Here is a 19,282-nt window from a genome sequence, read left to right as displayed (position 1 = left end):
ACCACGGTGTAGTAAGTGCAGGTCTTTTGAACACACTGCCCGTACGTGTAATAGATAGTCCTAATCGAGTTACTTGTCTCTTGGAGTAAATATGTCGTGGTATTGTGCTCCGTTTGTCTCGCGTAAGGTGCGGGTCTAGTCGGTGGGGAATTTTTGACCGAGTAGGGGGTCTGACCGGGAAGGGGGTGGATTACGTTACGTAGAGCTGCGTAACTTACCTAAGGTAAAGAAAGCACTGGTGCCTGGACACATGCTTTGGAGGTACCTCGAAAGCCAAGCCCAAAATGCTTCTTGTTTACTACGAATAGCAAGCAAGCCCTGGACAAGAGGCAAAAGGCTGTGTGGTTTTGTGTTTCACCTAGTCTCTCGTGCCAGCACTTGTGCCTATTGTGGGCAATGCACAGCGCTTCTCGGTTCGCTCTTATTAGTCTCAGGGCACGTGTGAGTTGAGCAAAAAGTATCCGCACAATAACCGCACAGCGACATACAGAGGAAACACAGTGCGCCCTGGCTCGTCAATCGAGTGTCCCAGTAAACGCTTGGTGCTTCGTGTTTTGTGAATGCCCCAGACATTTGGAATGAAGCTCCCACTGCACTGTCTTGCCGAGAACCGGCGACGACGAAAGAAGAGCTTGGCCTTTCGACCTTGGTAGTGGTCACCCTGGGACGTGATACGGTGAGCGAGCCTCCGAGTTGAGACTCTTGGTCCTCTGTCAATTCACCAATCGTGAAGCCGCTGACAGCCGCCGACCGACACTGTGCGGAGAATATCCAGGGGTCCCTGGTACGCCTGTAGAGTGGTTGGCTCATGCACATTGGCACTGTACCTGGCGGCCCCTCTCGATGCTTGTACCGGGGGTTTGGAAGGGCGGGCTACATGCTCTATGTACATAATGCACGCCAGACAGCGCCCCATTGACAGCCCGGGCAGGTCCCTCTTGCACCGCAGTCGCATGCAAAAGATACCTGTGTCCGCTGCAATGCATACAAGGACCGGGACACATGGTTAGTGGGCCTGCCTGGCGCGCTACTAATGTAAGTAAACGAGCCATTACGGATACACTTTGGGGGAAACGCGGACGCGATCCCGACTTGCTTGTTGGGCCACGGACGGCCTCGACAGCCGGACGCCTCTTTTTCCCACTCTGCCATACTCGCCCTTTTTCACCGACGGCGTGTGCTGTACTTTGCATGTACTGTACATACAGTTGTTGGTGACGCAACATCTCTCCTCACAACCAACCTCCTCCCTCCCTCCCTCTCTCTCCCTCCCCCTCTCCCTCCCTTGAATGCGAACAGACCAAGTCGCCGGCCCCGTGCCCACCGCCGCCTCCAACGACGGCAGAGGCCACACATAACCACTCATTGTCGCCGCCGCCGTCGTCGTTCGAGCACGGACTGACCAAACGAACCGCCCCCCCTCCCCCTCTCCGGCAATGCCTCTCTCTGCCAAGAGGCCCCCTCGCGGCCGTCGCGATACGCGCAAAGACAGACAGGTCCAGCCCGACGCCGACGACTCGTCGCCCAGTCGCCCGACGAAGCGACGCAAGAGGGCTCGCTCTCCCGACCCCGCCACGTCCGCCTCGCACGATTTCGACGACTCGCCCAGGACCGACGACGACCACATCGTCTCGCAAATCACCCAGCAGCTCAAGACCCAGCCCGTCCAGGCCGCAAAGGACCATGCCAACGCCATCCACGAGGCCAACGGCGACGGGGTCAAGGCCTACGCAAAGGTCGCCGCCCAGGACTGGACCTTTTACATCACAAAGCTTTCCGTCGGCATCGGCCGCGCTCCCGACATGTCCCATGCCGACGACCACAACGGCGACCAAGGTCACGTCCACATCGATCTCGGCCCCAGCAAGATGGTGTCGCGCGATCACGCTTCCATCTCCTTTGACCCCAAGGACGAGAAGTGGCTGCTCCAGGTCAAGGGCCGCAACGGCGCAAAGGTTGATGGCCAGGCCCTCAAGCCTCACGCCTCACGCCCTCTCACCAGCGGCCAAGTCATTGAGATTGGAAATGTCGAGATGATATTTGTTTTGCCCTCGGAAATCAGCCCGCTTCACGTCCACCCCATGTTCCTCAAGCGCTGCGGACTGAGCTCCGATTCACTGCAGCCGCCGGCACCCCGCCGCCAGCCCTTCATTGCCCCTGCGCCCCCCGAGTACAAGCGACCCGGTACGCCGCCCTCTGTCCAACGCCGAGCCGGCGCATTGAATGCCAAGTCTCCCGCTGTTGCCAACACTCCTGCAATCATGGTGGGCGCCAACGGGGTCGACCTGAGCCACGACGACAACCAGCACATCAAACCCCAGTACAGCTACGCTCAGATGATCACCCAGGCCATCACCAACGCCCCCGACGAAAAGCTCAATCTGAACGGCATCTACACGTTCATCATGAACAGCTACTCATATTACCGCCACCAACAAGCGGCAGGCTGGCAGGTGAGACGATACCGGCATCGCGTGAACGCGTTATCCGTCTGCTTCATGCTAATCAGCCCTCACCAGAACTCGATCCGACATAATCTTTCACTCAACAAGTCCTTCGACAAGGTGGCTCGATCGACCGATGAACCCGGCAAGGGCATGAAATGGCAGATTGTTCCCGAGGCCAGGGAGGATATGATTCGGAACGCGTACAAGCTTGGCCGCGGCGGTCACCGAGGCTCCTCAGCCCCATCGTCACCCAACCAGCTCAACTACATCACTCACGGGCCTCGAGACATGGCGACAAGAGACCCTCCCTCGACCCGGAAACGAGGCTCGCCCGTGCCTTCTCCGTCCTCTCGACCGCCTCTCCAGCTCACCCAATCGACTCCCGAGCGCGCCGGCGAACGAAGGGGGGAACGAATCGCTGCCATCAATGCAGACGGCAGCCCACTGCCCCGCCATAGGAAGGACTCTGCAGCGGCTGCTTCCAACTCGTCCCTGGCCACCTTCAACCCCCAATCTCCTATCCTCACCTCGTCCTACTTGCAAGAGGACGGCACGTCCTTTGTGACGCCTGCGCCGCCCAGGATCCACCCAAAGTTGGCCCCTCCGAGCACGGCGCAGAGACCCAGCCAGCATATGCCGACCAGCTCGCCCGCGCCCTTCTGGAAGTACGCCGAGATAGGCAGCACGCCCCTCCAGGCCTCGGCCCAGTACGAAATGAGCCCGTCCAAAGCCGGCGGCGGCATGCCAAGCAGCAGCCCTCCTGGCGCTAGTAAATCGCCCCCCAGCAGCCCCTCGAGACCGCAGAAGCCTGGGGCCTCGCAGGATCGAGTCCACACTGAGGAGCCGGACGATGAGCAGGGCTTTGACCTGACCAAGTAAGCCCCAGCCGCCGAAATAAAGAGAGCCACAACAAAGAGAGCCACAGCTTACGTTGAATTAGGGGCTTCCAAAGCATAGGCTCCTACCACGCGCCGGTGGGCAGAGGTGTGTGCGTGGCCAGCGCGCTCAAGGGCAACTGAAGTTATGACGGTGCGAATCTTTATGATTGTTGACCATGAGGAACTGAACGAATCTGACCGAATCTGACAAAATGGAACCGAGCTTTTGCTAAATGGACTGACTCAACAGTATGAATTGGACGTGGGAAAAGGCGTATCGTCATGGTGTCGGGGGATAGATTTCATTACAGGCAGGGACCTGTCTTACGCTAGATTTAACGTCTCTTCTCTCTGTCGCTCTCGACTTGATCCCATGCATAGATGTGAGTCACAGTTTATACGGCGACTTGTTGGCGCCAGACAGTAGACGACATCGGCAGACATGAGCAAAGATTTCCTCTGGCGCAGCTGACCGGGTCAGCGCTCAACTACAGTACATAGATTTACATGGTCCAAGTTGTGAGTGTTCCGTATATGATCCCCCCTCCTTTCTTTTTTCTACCCGCACTGTCCTGCTCCATCCACGACCGCCAGCCATCCGACACCCATATATAGATGTCAAGAAGCTCATGGGGGAAACAGCGACAATGCATTCTAGCGCATTCATCGACGCCTCTCACAAGACGCGAGACCATGTTGCTCACGACGCAGTGCTCTTACCCCTTCGCTTGGGGTTGCCGCGGCTGAGCCTGTTCTTCGCCGACTTGGACTTTTGGTCTCCGCCTTCGATAAATTTGATGAGCTCATCAATGCTGCGAGGGTCAATCTGCGACGACGCAGCCATGCGCTGGGACGACCCAACCGCTGGGGCTTGAGAAGGCACGGTTGCGGCTGGGAAGCGGATTCCAGATCGGATGCGCTTGGTCTGCACGTCCTTTGCGTGCTTGGCTATGGAGACGGCGTTTTGTGTGAGCTGCTCGAGCCAGCTCTCGGCCTCCCTTGTATTCTTGTCTTCAGGGCCGAGTTCATTGAGGAAGATGTTGTAGGACTCTCGCATGCGGTTCACGGCGCCCTTGGAGTCGTGATCCAACGCAAGGGCCTGGGCCAGCTGAAACAGGAGAGTGGCCGAGTTGACGGACTGCTTCCCGAACACAGATTCGCACACGCGGAGTGATTCTTCGAACCAGAGCCTCGAGTCGTGGTACGCCTTGAGGTGCTGCAGCATGACGGCAGCGTTGTTGATGGTGGTGATCGAGTCGGGGTGGCCGGGTCCATAGATGATCTTCCAAAGCATGAGAGCGTGCTTGGAAGCCGCGAGAGCCCCCCTGCTGTCTCCTGATTGGTGGAGGAACAAGCTCAGGTTCAGGTAGTTGAGTAACGTCTCGGCAGAGTCAACGCCAACCGTACGTTCAGCGACAACGATGGCTTTCCTCGACAGCTCTACCGCGGCTTCTTTATCGTCGAGCTGGTAATATAGCATCGACAGACTGTTGTAGACCTTGGCCACTTCGGGGTGTAGGATGCCATATATTTGCTCGTGCAGTGACAAGGATTCGAGCAACAGTTCCTGGCCCAGCTTCTTCTGGTTCTGGATGATGGAGAGGCGGCCTGCCTCGAGTGCCTCCTCTGCAAGCGCGCTACGTGGACTGGAATGCTTGATCAGAGGAACCATGTCCACGATGTCGTCGGGGGTAAAAGTGTGTTTGGTCGTGCCCGATGCCGTAGACGATGGCGAACCGTCACGGGCTTTCTTCTTCTTTTTCTTGGTCTCTCCATCGACGTTCCCGTTACTTTGAGTCTGTTCCAAATCCACGGCAGGCGGGGCGTCCAACTTCTCGACGGTTCCGTAGACATAGTCTTTGGCCTGTACCTGGACTCCGAGTCTCAAACACACCTCGCGCAGCAGCTGTGTGCTGCGAATGCCCATGTCCCATTGCTCATCCAACTCATATCTGAAACGAGAAAGGACCTGCTTCGCGATGCTTGCTCGAAGACTCTCGGGCGTTACCTGATCAAAAGAGAGGTCGGCATCGGGGTACAGCATTCGCAGAGAGGAATCGATTTCGGCGGAAGGCTTTGGGTTCAGCCTGTGCCCCAGAAGACAGTTCAGGAGATGAGACACGCAGGCAGTTGTGAAAGGTACCGGGAGAGAGCGAAGATGTCCTGCAGCATCGTGCTTGAACGCGCGGGAGACCATGTCCTGGACACAAATCTCGCGCAGACAACGCAGCCGACTATCAGTGGCGAGCGTAGCGACCATTCCGAGGTATCTGACATTGATCCCACGTTTATGCAGGAGACGGCTGAGCGATTGGCCATCCATGGGAAAGCTGACGTCGGAATCGGACAACTCGCGCAACAAATCCGGGATGACCTGGTCGCGTAGATGACTGCAGGCTTCTCGAACTTCTTTTTCATCGTCCTCGAATTGGACCTTGTCCTCTTCACTTTGAGGGAGCTGGCCACTGAACGCGTCGGGGTTGAGGGCGAATTTGAAGTTTGAGAGATCCAGTGGGCCCTTGTTGGACGCTTCGTCCTCGGCAGAAGTTGGCTCTTGTCCATTGACGCCGTTTGTCGTCTCGTCTCGTTTCGTCTGTCCCCGGCGAGCCAGCTCTTTGTCCACCCACTGCTTCATCCTGAGCCGTGCAAAGGATTCTACCAGCTCGGGGCGTAGCACCGTCATCCGATGAGGGTAGCTCTTGGTGTCATCCTCGCCTGTAGCCGGACGCGACTCTTCAAGCCAGGTAATATCAAATGGTGTGATTCTGTAGAGATCAAGTACGTATTTGCGTCCATCAGTCCCCATCAAGCCCTTGGTTTCGACACTTGCTTCGAGATCAAACTTCGTCCCGTCCTTGTCCCAAACAGGATGCCTCTTGACTTTGAGGGCCTTGAAAAGTTGAGCAAACGCCGGGGCGAAGCGCTCATCTGCCGCGACAACGTCCTTTCCGTCGACCGCACCGTAGTCGATTTGGTTCTCGCCGGGCTCACGCTGCTTGAAAATGCCAGGCACAATGCTCTGGCCAACAATGCGCCTGCCGAGGTAGTCAACAACAACTGTTGCAGGGGCGAAGAGGCCATCAATGTCGAGCTGATTGACCAGCCTCACGCCGGCAACATCCTTGCCTGTCGCAACGCGCGCGGCCTCGTCACCCCCCTCCGACGTGAAGGTACCCACTCCGTCAGCGCCAAACGAGAAGAAGATGTTGTTGGAGACGAAAATCTGGGCATCTCGGCACTCGGTTGGGTTGAGCGGAGCAATCTCGCCGCGCGCGACCATGACTGCGCCTTTTGTCGCTGCGTCATTGTAATCGGCAAAGAGCTTCGACAGCAGACGCTCGCGAAACACCCTGTCCTGAACCGTGTCTTTGGGGAGTTCCTTGGCTGACTGAAACTCCTCGTTCCAGTCCCGCAAGCTGTCGAGGTTTTCCACGCCGGATAACAAGAAGGTCTCTTGAGGGCGCGTGGCGTCGGGAACATGGGCACAGAGAGTAGAGCTGGGTGATGGCACGACCCAGGGGGCGGCGGGAACTGCATTGGTGATTTGAAAAGTGGCCAAAGGGTCCCGTTGCATGTTGTGGTCCTGGAGCTGTGTAAAAGACTTGGAGAAGGAAGGCGAGATAAGGGCGAGGAGTTCGAGGAGAGAGTGGGAAAAATGACCCTTTGGCGCCTGGCGAGGGAAAGGATCAAACTTGGCGTTGGAGGATTTATTGACGAAGAAGCCGGATACGTGAGAGGTGATTTGGAACTGCTCGCCCTCGTTGGTCGTGACGACGATGTAAAGCAGGTGACCGCGCTGCCTCAGATGACAGGGAGGTGGGTTCCAGGACGACAGGGCTATCGACTTGACTGTCTTTGGCGGGGGGCTGACGGGTTCGGGGATGAGACTCGTGAGGGACGGCAGCACTTGAAACTCGTAGTCCTTGACCGGAAGCTGGTCTGCGCCGTCGGCAGTAGACGCAGAGCTCAGAGAGAGGTTCTCGAAGAGCGAGAGACCCGGGAGAACACCTTGGGAGATGTCCACTCGGTCACCGGCCGCGCCTATGAGCTCCCGGACCCTGACGAGGTGGATCCGCGCCTCCTTCTCGGTGTAAGGGTCCTGAACCAAATAGAACTCGGGGTCGGCGTCGAGGCCTTGGATCTCGGAGAGAGGGATGAAATCGTTGATTTTCTGGCCGGCATGTTCAAGGTGGAAGCAGGTGAAGCGGAAAGCGGCGGGCAGCTCGATGATGGATTGGCGGACCTCGTGGACCTGCTCTTGGGACGACACCTAGGATGCCCCGTAAGCACACTGTTGAGACGTCAATTGACGAGGCATTTCTACCATTATTTGAATCTTTTGGACCTCGGGATCGGGAAGAGCGACGGTCAGGTTTATTAAAGCTGCAACATGGTCAGAGGCGGATCTACTGCAACGGCCGGCAAGGGGCGATCATACAGTCGGTTCCGGCATCTGCCTCGGCGTCCGCTTCAGCCGGGGCGGCCACGGCATGGTTGGTCCCACGAGTGACATCTTCTGCAGAGAATGAACGTCCGTTGTCAGCGAGGAGCGCGGGCGCGGCATGGTTGGGATCATGCCCGGAGAGAGGCAAGGGAAAAGAATACCTTTGTCAGAAGACGTCGGAGTGGAAGTCTGTGCTTGTGATTGAGCAGCCATGTTTATACAAGGGGGGAAATCAGGAAGTAAAGCATAAACGGAAATACAAGACGGCACAAGGAGGGAAAGATGCCAGTCACGGAGCAGCCGCAGGCGGTATCAGGACAGAGACGCAAGAAATTGGGTTGACCGCGGAAGACGATGGCAATGAGACGAAGCTGTCTCGCGGGTAAGAGAAAAAAAAATTCGAGATAGCGGCCTAGCGGCTCGAAGCTCCAGGCTACATCAAGATACTTCCGAAAGCCCGGGAGCCGTTGGCAGTTTCTGCGTAGTGCGCGGGTACCGCGGCATTCTCTGAGTGGAGGTCCCTGTCTGTGGAGTACGTACCTGCCTAGCTAGCCTGCAAGAGGAACAAAGTAAACAGATCCATTCTACTGTCCGGAGTTATCGAAGAGTCAACAGCAACATTGCTTTCGCGCCGTCTTTGCTTTGTACTACAGAGCCAGGCCGGTATTTCAACTAATTCCTTTGCTCCATCATGGCTAACTAAATCTTTTCCACATCCTTACGGAATGCATCAATTTGACGAGCGCTCGACCCGTGCGGCCGCAATCCCGAACTCCCTCGCCATGTCGTCCGCCCCTAGCTGCCGGTCCGGGACAGGACACGACTCACAGCCCTGGACGGCGGCTCGTTGCCATCGCCTGCTCCGCCAGCTGCAGTCGCGGCTGGCGGGATTGCGCAAGCTCGCCATCGAGGAAAAAGCCGTGCCGTCGCGTCAAACCAAACGACCATGCCCGGCGGGCGACCTGCCACGAGCATCGAAACGTGTGCGCTTCACCTATGGACGGAAACGCCCAGATCCAGCGCCCAGCGCCCAGCCAGGGGACGCGGTCACACCGCCGCGGGCCACGCGCACTCTGGGAGCCATGGAACTCGGCGTTTCGTCCCCGGTCTGCGGCCTAGTCGACCTTTCCACCCCGGTGTGGCGCAAGATCTCCGAGCAGCCGGATACGCCTCACAACACGGAGCCAGGCGCGTTGGAAGTCCTGCAGGTCGGGACGTCCGAGATCGCCTCGGCGGATCTCGTGTGCGGCCTGCGCTCCCTTCGCCGAGCGATTTCCGAAGACCGATATCGAAGCTACGAGGCCATCTTGGGCTGGCTGAATGGTCTACTACGGTCGACCATGGCAGAGAATCAAGACCCCCATCGAAAATCGCTCTTGGGCCTTTGTTTGCGAAGGATGCCGACATGCATCGCCAACATCGAGGCGTATGAGAGACAGGCGGCTCGCGAACGGGGCTGCCAGACCATGTGGGACGCATCGAATGTCTCCTTCGACCTATACGAGCAACTCGAAGCCCTCGGGTCCCCCGGCTCGGGCTGGCGTCCCATGAAGCTGGCCGTACGGGCTCATGCAATGGCCTTGCTTACAGAGGCTGTCTCAGACGGGCTACTCGAGCCAGAGTATGTCTGCCTGCTGGTCCGGCTCTGTCTGCAACTCAACTGCAGGGCAGAAGCCGGCAAGCTGGCTGCCTCAGTCGAGATGCCGCTGCTGGCGCCACGCAGCTTGCTGAATGGCCTTACTGAGAGCAGACAGCTTCTGCCGCTGCGCGAGATGCTGCAGTCGTTCAAGGGTAGAACAACCTCCGCAGTACCGTTGCAGTGGCTATCGTCACTTTTCAAGCGAGGCCTCTTGCCCGTGAGCTGTCTCTCTACTCAAGCATTTTCCGCCGTGTTGGAGTCGAGCCTCGAATTCATCACGACAAGCAGATCGGGGTCCTCGGTTGCCGCATTCTTGTCGACGTGCTTGCCACTTCTCGCAATGGCCAGGCCAGATGAATCGACGAGCCAACGCGGAAACACGGAGCAGACGCTGATCAGCGTTGTCGCTGGTGTGGTGGCAGCTGCCACGGCAATGACAGGCGCCCGCGGTGTCGGTAAAGCGCAGAAGAGGCGGCGAGCGTGGAGGCGAGTGCTTTTTATGCTGGACTACTGCTTATCCGAGGTTCGTCGTCATGGGCGGCGGCGGCGGCAGTTAGGACACGACAACGGAATATTCATCTTTGCTTTGGCACGTCATCTCACGGTGGCCAAGTCGCCAGTTGCAGACACAGCTCTTCAACGACAGGCAGCGGCGGAGCTCAAGGAAGTGGCAAGAGGGGCCGAGGGTAGTGCCACGATTCGACTATACTACTGCCAGGCAACAACCCTTCTCTGTTGGCTGGCGCAGTACCGCAGCAAAAGCTGTGCGATGTCGATGCGGGAAAGCGTGACAGAGCTATGTTCCAAGCTAGATGGCCTTGACCTGGGTGACTGCTTCGGGCCCGGCTTACGGACCGATGTTGCTTTTGTTCTCGCCCAAAAGACCAAAGACTTGAGAGACCTGGCGTTTGCGGAAAGCCTCCGAGGCGCCGAAGGATCGGCAAGGGTCAGTACCATGTTTTCTGGATGGCGTTGGGAGGAGGGTATCAGTGAGTGGGTGCTCCCCGATCAAGGGTCTGACAAGACGGAAAAGCTGCCTCGGGATGCTGGCCGGCCAGGCGCCCTTGACTGGCACGCGACAAATGCCCTGGCCGTTGGAGTAGCAGTGTCGCAGAGGAAGCAGAGGGACAGCGCCGGCTTGAGCATGCGCCACCGGGACAGGGACAAAGAAGCACTGTTCAAGGGGAGCCAGCCGACGACATGGTCATCAAGGCTCGTGAAGATTGGACGGAAATCGGTTCGACTGCCGAGGCCTCTGCTTGGCTCAGACGATTGGGACGACTTGGTCTGACCATGGGCCCTAACCCAGGTTGCTTTGACGTAGTGGAGATGGAATCTTGGATGGGTGCTTGGAGATGGTGCCATTTCCGCGGGTTTGGATGGTCCTTGATGCTGTGCTGGATAACAGGCACGGAGCGAGCACATGTCAAAGTTGAAGGCGAGTTGGGGCCGGAAAGTAATACCTAGCGCCTTCCCCAGACAGATAGATAGGTACCTACCTAGGTACCTTGGCAAGACAAGGTTCTCCGTATCTTATGCATCTAATGAAGCACCACGCGCCCCCGGGTCTCGTGCTGCTCCCGCCCTCAATCCACATCCCCCGATCACGGGACAGAAAGCCTCGAGCCGCCGACGAGGACCAAAACCATCTTATCTTGCACGCGCCGACCCAGGGTGCTTGAGCTCTCTTCATCGGCCCCGTAGGCACATCCACAATCCAACTCGCTCACCATGGCCTCCCGCGCCGCCATTCCGTTCCTTGTCGGCATGATGCTGCTCACCGGCGTCTGCAACACGCTGTTAACCAAATACCAGGCAAGTCCGCCCGCGGACGTCGTCTGCGCAAGACGGTGAGCTGACCGTCGCCAGGATAACCAATGCGTCCGGCACTGCGGGCCCGACGACGTGGAACGGCCCGTCCTTTTCGAGCAGCCGGTGCTGCAGACGGCCCAGATGTTTGTCGGCGAAATGGGCTGCTGGCTCGTCGTCGGCCTGCTATCCCTATATCGCAGGCTCACCTCTCGCTTGTCGCCCGCTGGGCGTGGGTACCAGACTGTCAACACCGCGGATGGGGCCGATGGGCACGTCGACGGCTGTCCGAAGCCCGATGCCGATGGCCCTTCGGTTCTTCGGGGCCTGCGAGTTATGCTCCTTGCGCTTCCGGCCATCTGCGACATTTGCGGCACCACTCTCATGAACGCCGGCCTGCTTCTCGTTGCGGCTTCCATCTACCAAATGACGCGAGGCGCGCTTGTCCTGTTTGTCGGCCTCTTCAGCGTCGTCTTCCTGCACAGGCACCTCCGCCTGTTCCAGTGGCTTTCCTTGGCCGGTGTCGTCCTGGGCGTGGCCGTCGTGGGCTTGGCTGGGGCCATTTGGCCCGACGAACAAAAGTCACCGCAGCTTGGCATCGAGTCATCGGGTGCTGCCATGTCCGACGCCGCGAGGGCCGTCGTCGGGGTCCTGCTGATTGCCGGAGCGCAAATATTCACAGCCACCCAATTCGTGCTGGAGGAGTGGATGCTGGAGAACTCCTCCATCGAGCCAATCAAAGTCGTTGGCTGGGAAGGCATCTTTGGCTTCCTCGTCACTCTCCTCGTCATGGTGATCATGCATGTGACCGTTGGTCGAACCGACGCCGGCCGCTACGGATATTTCGACATGGAGGAGGGCTTGCGTCAAATGATGCAGAGGCGCATCTGGACTTCGAGTGTTCTCATCATGATAAGCATTGGGTAGGGAGCAACCCGGCATACTCTTGGTGGCATCTCACTGACCGCTCATTTCTCTCCAGTGGCTTCAACTACTTTGGGCTGTCGGTAACACGCAGTGTTAGTGCGACGTCGAGGTCGACCATTGATACATGCAGGACCTTGTTCATCTGGATCGTATCTCTGGGTCTCGGCTGGGAGTCTTTCAAGATGTTGCAGATTGTCGGCTTTGCCCTGTTGGTCTACTCAACGTTTGTCTTCAACGGCATTGTGCGGCCGCCTCTGAGCAGCCTACGACACGGCGAAGAGGTGGAGGAGCTACTTCCGGAGGAGCCGATTGAGCATCAGTAAGGCGTTTAGAATCGCATCCAGCATGTTTTCTCTGGGCTGATTTTGGCTATTCGTACTTTTGATCTGGTTGAGGATATATATACATACAGAAGATAGCGCACATGGACTGCGACTTTTGCACCGAACTGGTCTTTGAACAACACGTTGATTGCCGAGCTGGGACGTTTGCCGCGTGTATGGCGTTGGGCCCGGAACAGTTATCCTTTCCTGTTTAAACCCATGCCCAGACCTCAGATACGCCGCCGAAAGCTGCCATCAGCAGGAAGAAATGTGGAAAAGAATCAAGTTCAAACCATAACTATGCCTTCAAGTCGAGTTGCACCTTTAAAACGCCCTCTTTCAGAAAATGCTATACGCCAAGTAGTCCTGTCTCCCTGATCGCTCCTAGCACAGCGTCAACGAGCTCTCCGTCATATCTGCCTTGGCACGCTGCGCTGCAAATGTGGGTCACGCGACGTTGCAGAGAAGCTCCGCTTCGAGGATGAACTTGCCCTCCTTGTACTTTTCCGAGTTCTCGTATGCCTTGTCGTACTTCCAGCCGACCGTCTCTTTGCATTGGCGGCAGGTGATGTCGCGGACGACGTGGCGGCCCGTCGTCATGTTGCGCTCGTTGGGCTCGCCGGCATCGACGTTGACGACGTTGTGGAAGAGGTAGGCTTTGCCATGCTGGCCGCGAAAGTTCTGCTCTGAGCTGTTAGCAGGCCATATAGAATCGACGAGGCTTACTGTGCTGGTGGAGGCAGGGAGGAGCAAGAGTGGGAGGAGACAAAAAGGTCGTCTTGGCGCACTCTACTGATAATGTCCTCGTGGTTGGCGAGGTGAGTCTTGCACGTTTTGCAGCCGTAGATTTTATTGCTGTTGAGATAGGTGTTGTATGCGAGCCCCATGGTGGGCGGCGGGAGGCAAGGCCGTCTTGCGCCGCAGTCCGATTGTCCGCTGGTAGGTAGCTGCTGGGAACCAACAATATGGCCCTCATGCGATCAAAAAGAAAACGGATGGGTATCGACAAACTACGGCTGCCGCGACGGGGATCTGATAAAATAGACGTTGCGGCGAGGGGCAGAGCCGTGGTGTCCCCCTCTCTCCCCTCTCTCTGGGTGGCGTCAAGCAAACGCCGCTTTGTGACGGAGGCGACGTATGGATGGAGGTGCAAGGCGTCTTGCGCTCGTCGGTTGGTCGGTTGGCCGGCTCTGCGTTGGCAAGGTGAGACGAGGAGGATGAGCAGAGGCAGGGGTGTCGGGCAACATGTGTGTGTAGCTGGCGAAGCAGGTCAGAGACGTGACGAGAACGGACTGAGAGGCTCGATAAGGTCAGCTGCTCGCTAGCGGAGGCTCGGTGGGGGGGGGGGGGGGGCTTCGGGGAGTGACCGAAACATGGCCTGGCCTCGTTATACGGAGTACAGGCCGGGCAGGTACAAACTACAAGAGTATCGACGAGTTGAGTCCATGGTAGGCACTGTATTCCCGCGCACGCTCTACAAGATCCAATACAAGGAAAAGCGTGTTTTTCTTGGGCTCAATATATAATCGACACCCACCTTTACCTGAACCCTTTCTTGCAAGATCGAGTCTATTCGTCGGCGGATAGAGTCCTTCAGGCAGCGGCTCGGGCGTCGACGCACACGGCGACGTGACCCAGGCACGAGGTTTCAAAGGCCATGTGCGCATAGTCCCTTGCAAAATCTTGAATAATAAGAGTTTAAGCTAGCCACTGACGCAACGGCTATCCATGGCCATCCTCCCCCGACGGTGAGACGCTCCCTAAACTCCGTTAAATGGCCAGTTGACACTCTTCCCCGTCACCAGCGACATCAACCACCTCCTGATCCCTTTGCTCCAATTTCTTTGGCCTTGATATTGTTGTAGTGCCAGATGCCTTGTTCCCGGTCCCGCTTCAGCCGCTCCTTATCCTTCTCGCTTACGACAATTCCCTCGATACTCCGTACTGCCCGACCCTCACGATACATCATGATCCCGCCAACGGCTGCGACGCCGCAACCGAGTCCGACAAACAGGCCTGTGGCCCAGCTAGGGCGGTTGAAGCGGTCCATTCCCCACATAAACCCACACAGGCAGCACTGGAAAAACGTATTCCACACCATCAGCCAGATGACGAGGTCAAGCTTCCAAACCTTTGTGGCTTGGGCTCGCATCCCAGTCAGAGGGGGATCGGGAATCTTCTTCTCGGGATGCGGGATTGCCGACTGCGGAACAGCCTGAGGCGACTCGTCGTGGATGTTCTGCGGTCCGAGATGGACCGGCAGCTGGTCAGAGTTCGCTAGCCGAAACCACCCTCTGTGTATCCCGGCGAGCTGACGCAGGCCTCTTTCCTTCTTCAAAAGCCGATATTGCAATAAGAAGTATAGGTCCCTAAACCGCCATGGAGCCAGCCCGAAGCCTGTGACACAGAAGAGAGCGTTGAGGATTTGAGAGTCGTATTCGACCCATTTTCGCCTTGGTGATTCGATGTCGTTGCAAGTTGGGTAACACATGGCCGGCGCTGTGGCAATTGGTTATTTCTGGTTGCAAATGTGCATGCAGTGTGGGGGAGACGGGACCTACAGGCATTACAGAGAAGCAGGAACAGCATCCCACCCCAGGCAACCACGTTGAGACCGTATATCGTAACCAGAAACCCTACTGGCGTGAGGGAGTAATTATAAAGGGCTAGAGTGCCCAGCTTGACGGACTCGCCGAGCGTATGCTTGGGAGGAAAGTGGTAGCCGTTGGGGAAAGGGGCGGCGCCAGGAGGCTCCCCCGGCAGTGCGGTCGTCGTTTGCGAGGCGGTGCTGACGTCGCTCTTGGGTCCTCGTGAGATTTGTTGCAAGGCTATATCACCCGGCTTTGGCGGCTGAACGGCCGAGGCGCCCATCGAGGATGCGCCTGGCTGCCGTGCGGCCTGGCCTGACAGCAGGGACGAAGCCAAGTCTCCGGCCGCGGCAAAGCATCCCTCGGGTGGATCGGATTGTTCAAAGCTCTTCGAGGCACGGCGCAGGCCTCGGCTCAGCGGCGACGAGGCGGCCGGGCCGTTGGCGGCTGCGTTGGCGGAAGCCTCGGCGTCGAGTGGCCGGAACGGATCGACGACAGCGGGGAAAGGCTCCGTATTGGAGCTATTGGCAGGCGTCTGCATCGCCGACGGTCGCTAGGGCCGTTGACGCAGCGCGCTTGGGCTTGTGGCCTGGGCGGCTGCTTGTTGACGGCACCCTTTGCCGGAGAAGTATCAGATGCAGGCTCGTGAGATGGAAATGCAGCCGGGGTGCACGAGAATGGTGGCCCCGGTTCGAATGTTGCCGGTTGTGAGAAAACCCCCCCAAAAAAACAATGGATGAAGTTGGAGTCAGGTAGGAAAGGAATGTCTTTCCCAAACTCGTCGATGAAGGATCCTGGGTCAAGGGACCCTCGAAGTACCTTCTTGGATGTACCTGCCCTGCATCAGCCTGACGGGTATTCCGTACGGAAGTTGCCTTGGTTGAACAAGTGCGAGAGGCTTAGGCCGGCAGTCTGGGCGGGACAGCCTCCGTTTTTAAAGAGCCCGCATCAGCGGCCCAACGCTCGGCCCAGCCTCAGTAAGCCATACGTGGTGGCGGCTCTGTGCTATTATTGTTTGGTGCATGTCGACGCCATTTCCCGGCTGATACCCAAGATAAGGTATTACTAGTCGGTACCGGAGGTAGCCGGTACCTGCGGACAGGCCGCCCGCCAGACACTGGCGGTGGTAGCGGATCAGCAAGGTACACTGGCCAGGTAGCCAGAGGGGAAAAGTCACGAGGCAAGAGAAGTGTTAGTCGTCAGCCGCGGACAAAGTCAGTTTCTCATCAACAGGTTCAACCGAAAAGGCGCCTCGTCGCCGACACCACGCTGCCCGGCTTCTCGACGAGACACGCCGCAAGATGGAGGATTCTACGCCGCTGTCCAATACCCTTCGCGCCATCAACAACGTCGCGCGCACAATCCTGAGCAACCTCGAGCATCAGCATGACTGGACAGCGCTGGAGCTCCGTGACGGGCCGGATCAGCCAAGGCCCTTGATCAGAGGTCTCCCGCCAAAGCGCCTCTACCTGCATCCTGACGATCAGGTGGCTGCTCTCGCCCATGAGCGCAGCACAGGCAAGAAGCTGTACCAGAGTCCCGAGCTCGAGTGGGTTCTGCCCGTGCACCTGGCTGAACAGTGGTCGCTCGCCAACTTCGCCGCCGTTTTTGACTCGATTGACGACGAGCCAGGTGTCCGGGCCAAGAGGATCCTCGTGGCCGCGCTGCACAACGACTCGACTGTTGTCTACTACCTCATGCACCAAGGCATGGTGAAGCCTCGCCAGAACTAGCCTCGTCCAATTCTCTCTATGAAACCAAGACGCGCCAGAGAGTCAATGTCATGCAACACGGAGCGCCCGAAGACGAGTTACTGTCGATGGGCGAAGCCTGCCGCGGTCGAGAGAGAGGTCATGGAGTGGCTCACGGGCCAACACGCAACTACGGCGACTTTGTCGACAGGCACGGTCAGAGGCATGGCCTGGACGACGCCAAATCAGCCGGGAGAAGCGAGGCCCGTTCAAACATGGTTGCAGATGTCCTCAAGACTGTACCCTGACCAAAGGAACCTGCAGGTGCTCGGCGCAGCAACCATCGAAGCCCTGAATCAAACAATAAGCCTTTGCCTCAGTAGGCGGCGGTCTTATCGTCCAATTGGGCTTACACCAGTAGGCTAACGACGCTGCCAGTGAGAATCATGGCTTCCTGTATCTGTTTCGCGCCTACAACGTGGATGAAGCTCACCAACGCATTGGCGGCAGCTCTTAGTGCCGGGGATCATCCAAGGAACGGGCCTGAAGGAGGGAACATTTGCGTGTCGCCTTATGCGGTGACTTGGACTCGTTGATGGCGTCCGCGTTTTTGTCTACTGCATCCACCTCCACGACACGATTGATGCGACGGGCTAGGTGGACTAGGTCGCACGTCGAGCAGCTGCAAGGCACTGCAAGGGAGTTTGACAAAGAAAGAGGTGAATCTGGGGCATGTCTTGGGCTGGCGATGACTGATGAACGTCCACGTGTAGGTAAGCTGCGTCGAAACGGGGTCTTCCCTGCCGCCACTCAAAATTGTGGAACCAGGTCTGGCTGTTGCGTCCCCTACTGTACTACCTATGTACGAAGTACTTTGTGGATGATGATGTTGACGCGCGATGTCGGGACCGAGGACACTGTCCTGGTCTCAAGCTCAGAACGGGGCTCGAGACAAGCGACGGCACGACGCCGAGTTGGCCGTCGAGCAGGGTGCCCAAGCCCCGTCGAGCTTCCAGCATCGGAAGCTGCGGGGAAACAAGTTCGAGGGGCACCCACGTAGTCAAGACTTGGGCGAAGCTTTGTCGGAGCCCAAGAGCCTCCTAGTGCTGTCCAAAGCAGGAACAGTCGTCGGGAACAGGCCTGCTAGCCCGGATCGAACCAGGTGGTCGGCAACGACCCATTGGCCTATGGATCCATGGATGGGCGACGTTTGTGCGGGGAGTGTTGCTTTGGACCCCGGCACCTGCAGCCACTACACCCATGTACGCAGTCAGTTGAAGAAGGAAACAAGCCGGTCGCACGTAGCATGTAGCTTGTACTGTACCGTACCTTGATATTGCCTACCTACCTAGGTATGAAGATTGGGGGAATGACGGGTGGTTCTGCCCTGGAGCTCGCCCGGGAGACGACGACGACGACGAGCGGCTGGCGTTGAGAGCGCATGCGCCCGATGGGAGAGCGCGAATACTGGCGTAGCCGAGGGCGCCTACCTACTTCCCTACGGTAGGTACTGTTCCGAGGTCTCAGTTCGTACCTGCTCGGTACCTCACGTCCCCAGTCAGCCCCCATGCCACAACCCTCATCTCCCGTGCTTGCGCACGCCAAGCGAAGCGAGGCTCTGGGCCTTGGACGATCTGCACCGGCAGATTGAGGCTTAGACGGCCTGCTCGTCACTGTGCCGTACTGTGCAAAAAGGTCATGTCGGCGTATCTCTACACGAGGATACAACGGCCCTGGAGCTGAGCAAGCGGCGGAGAGCCTCCGCCGTCACCCAGATGGCCTGTCATGGTCGTGCGTGTCGTGTGCGACGCTTCCGGGGCATTGGCAAAGAGTCGGACTTCCTCCATGACATGTCGTCGTTGGCGAGCCGGCACGAGGCTCGGTCCGCCGAGAGGGGTAGCTGCCTGGTGGACGAATGCTTGCAGGGCAAGCAACGGGGACATGTTGATTCTTGTTTCTCGCGTCGTTACTTTTTCCTTGTCAGTCCACTGTCGGTGAGACGGGTTGAGCGCCGAACGTCTCTTGCAAGCATCAGTAGGTAAACAGCCTCGGCGGCACTGCTACCGAGCGCTGCAGTAGCGGGCACCTCACGCCCAGGTTTCTGCCCACCTGGTCGCAGGTACCGCAACACCTCGACCCCAGAGGCAGCTCTATGGACGCCAAGGCTCGGGTCCATGTGCGTGCTGTACTGTGCACAACACACCTGGTGCTGTAGTACATGCACGTATCTACACATCTACACTTGCCAATGGTATCCGTAGCCTGTAGGAACCTGTCAAAAGGCGACCCTCTCTGTTCCTTCTGCTCTGCACTCTTGCACTCTTGTTCTTGTCCCTCCAGTCCTCCACTGTACCTGCCCGCCGTTCTTGCTGCCCCGCCCTCTACAGCCGTCTGATCTGGTCCTTGTTCCCCTCCCCGTCCATCACCTTGCAGCCATCATCCACCCACCCACCCATCATCCTCCAAAGGGCCCCCAAAAACGAGGGCTCGAATGGCACCCGTCTTGACTTCATAACGTCGCCCGTCCACACGCTCT

The 19,282-nt window shown here is 58.0% G+C and overlaps 7 protein-coding genes across 7 annotated transcripts; 4 read left to right on the top strand and 3 right to left on the bottom strand.

Annotated features, from left to right (window-relative positions):
- Positions 1-1,436: 1,436 nt before the first annotated feature.
- Positions 1,437-3,466, top strand: HRG_08681 (forkhead domain-containing protein; the record flags this gene model as incomplete). The annotated part of the gene is made up of 4 exons (XM_044867152.1): positions 1,437-2,453; positions 2,520-3,040; positions 3,092-3,322; positions 3,388-3,466. The coding sequence occupies 4 exons, from the start codon at positions 1,437-1,439 to the stop codon at positions 3,464-3,466; spliced, it is 1,848 nt and encodes a 615-aa protein (XP_044718039.1).
- Positions 3,467-4,025: 559 nt separating this feature from the next.
- Positions 4,026-7,982, bottom strand: HRG_08680 (clustered mitochondria domain-containing protein; the record flags this gene model as incomplete). The annotated part of the gene is made up of 4 exons (XM_044867151.1): positions 4,026-7,595; positions 7,650-7,708; positions 7,764-7,841; positions 7,931-7,982. The coding sequence occupies 4 exons, from the start codon at positions 7,980-7,982 to the stop codon at positions 4,026-4,028; spliced, it is 3,759 nt and encodes a 1,252-aa protein (XP_044718038.1).
- Positions 7,983-8,551: 569 nt separating this feature from the next.
- HRG_08679 (uncharacterized protein) lies at positions 8,552-9,765 on the top strand (the record flags this gene model as incomplete). Its single annotated transcript, XM_044867150.1, has 2 exons — positions 8,552-9,625; positions 9,697-9,765. 2 exons carry the CDS (start codon positions 8,552-8,554, stop codon positions 9,763-9,765), a joined length of 1,143 nt encoding a protein of 380 aa, XP_044718037.1.
- A 1,374-nt stretch (positions 9,766-11,139) lies between these two features.
- On the top strand, positions 11,140-12,467 carry HRG_08678 (nucleotide-sugar transporter domain-containing protein; the record flags this gene model as incomplete). The annotated part of the gene is made up of 4 exons (XM_044867149.1): positions 11,140-11,223; positions 11,278-11,760; positions 11,809-12,140; positions 12,200-12,467. 4 exons carry the CDS (start codon positions 11,140-11,142, stop codon positions 12,465-12,467), a joined length of 1,167 nt encoding a protein of 388 aa, XP_044718036.1.
- Positions 12,468-12,914: 447 nt separating this feature from the next.
- Positions 12,915-13,354, bottom strand: HRG_08677 (yippee zinc-binding/DNA-binding /Mis18, centromere assembly domain-containing protein; the record flags this gene model as incomplete). Its single annotated transcript, XM_044867148.1, has 2 exons — positions 12,915-13,148; positions 13,256-13,354. The coding sequence occupies 2 exons, from the start codon at positions 13,352-13,354 to the stop codon at positions 12,915-12,917; spliced, it is 333 nt and encodes a 110-aa protein (XP_044718035.1).
- A 923-nt stretch (positions 13,355-14,277) lies between these two features.
- HRG_08676 (COBW domain-containing protein) lies at positions 14,278-15,596 on the bottom strand (the record flags this gene model as incomplete). The annotated part of the gene is made up of 2 exons (XM_044867147.1): positions 14,278-14,966; positions 15,029-15,596. 2 exons carry the CDS (start codon positions 15,594-15,596, stop codon positions 14,278-14,280), a joined length of 1,257 nt encoding a protein of 418 aa, XP_044718034.1.
- A 760-nt stretch (positions 15,597-16,356) lies between these two features.
- On the top strand, positions 16,357-16,788 carry HRG_08675 (sen15 protein; the record flags this gene model as incomplete). The annotated part of the gene is made up of 1 exon (XM_044867146.1): positions 16,357-16,788. The coding sequence occupies one exon, from the start codon at positions 16,357-16,359 to the stop codon at positions 16,786-16,788; it is 432 nt and encodes a 143-aa protein (XP_044718033.1).
- Between the last annotated feature and the right edge of the window lie 2,494 nt (positions 16,789-19,282).

The sequence above is a fragment of the Hirsutella rhossiliensis genome, assembly GCF_020360975.1.
Source record: "Hirsutella rhossiliensis strain HR02 chromosome Unknown scaffold00010, whole genome shotgun sequence".
Taxonomy (NCBI): Eukaryota; Fungi; Ascomycota; class Sordariomycetes; order Hypocreales; family Ophiocordycipitaceae; genus Hirsutella; species Hirsutella rhossiliensis.
This window is presented reverse-complemented; position numbering and strand designations above follow the sequence as displayed.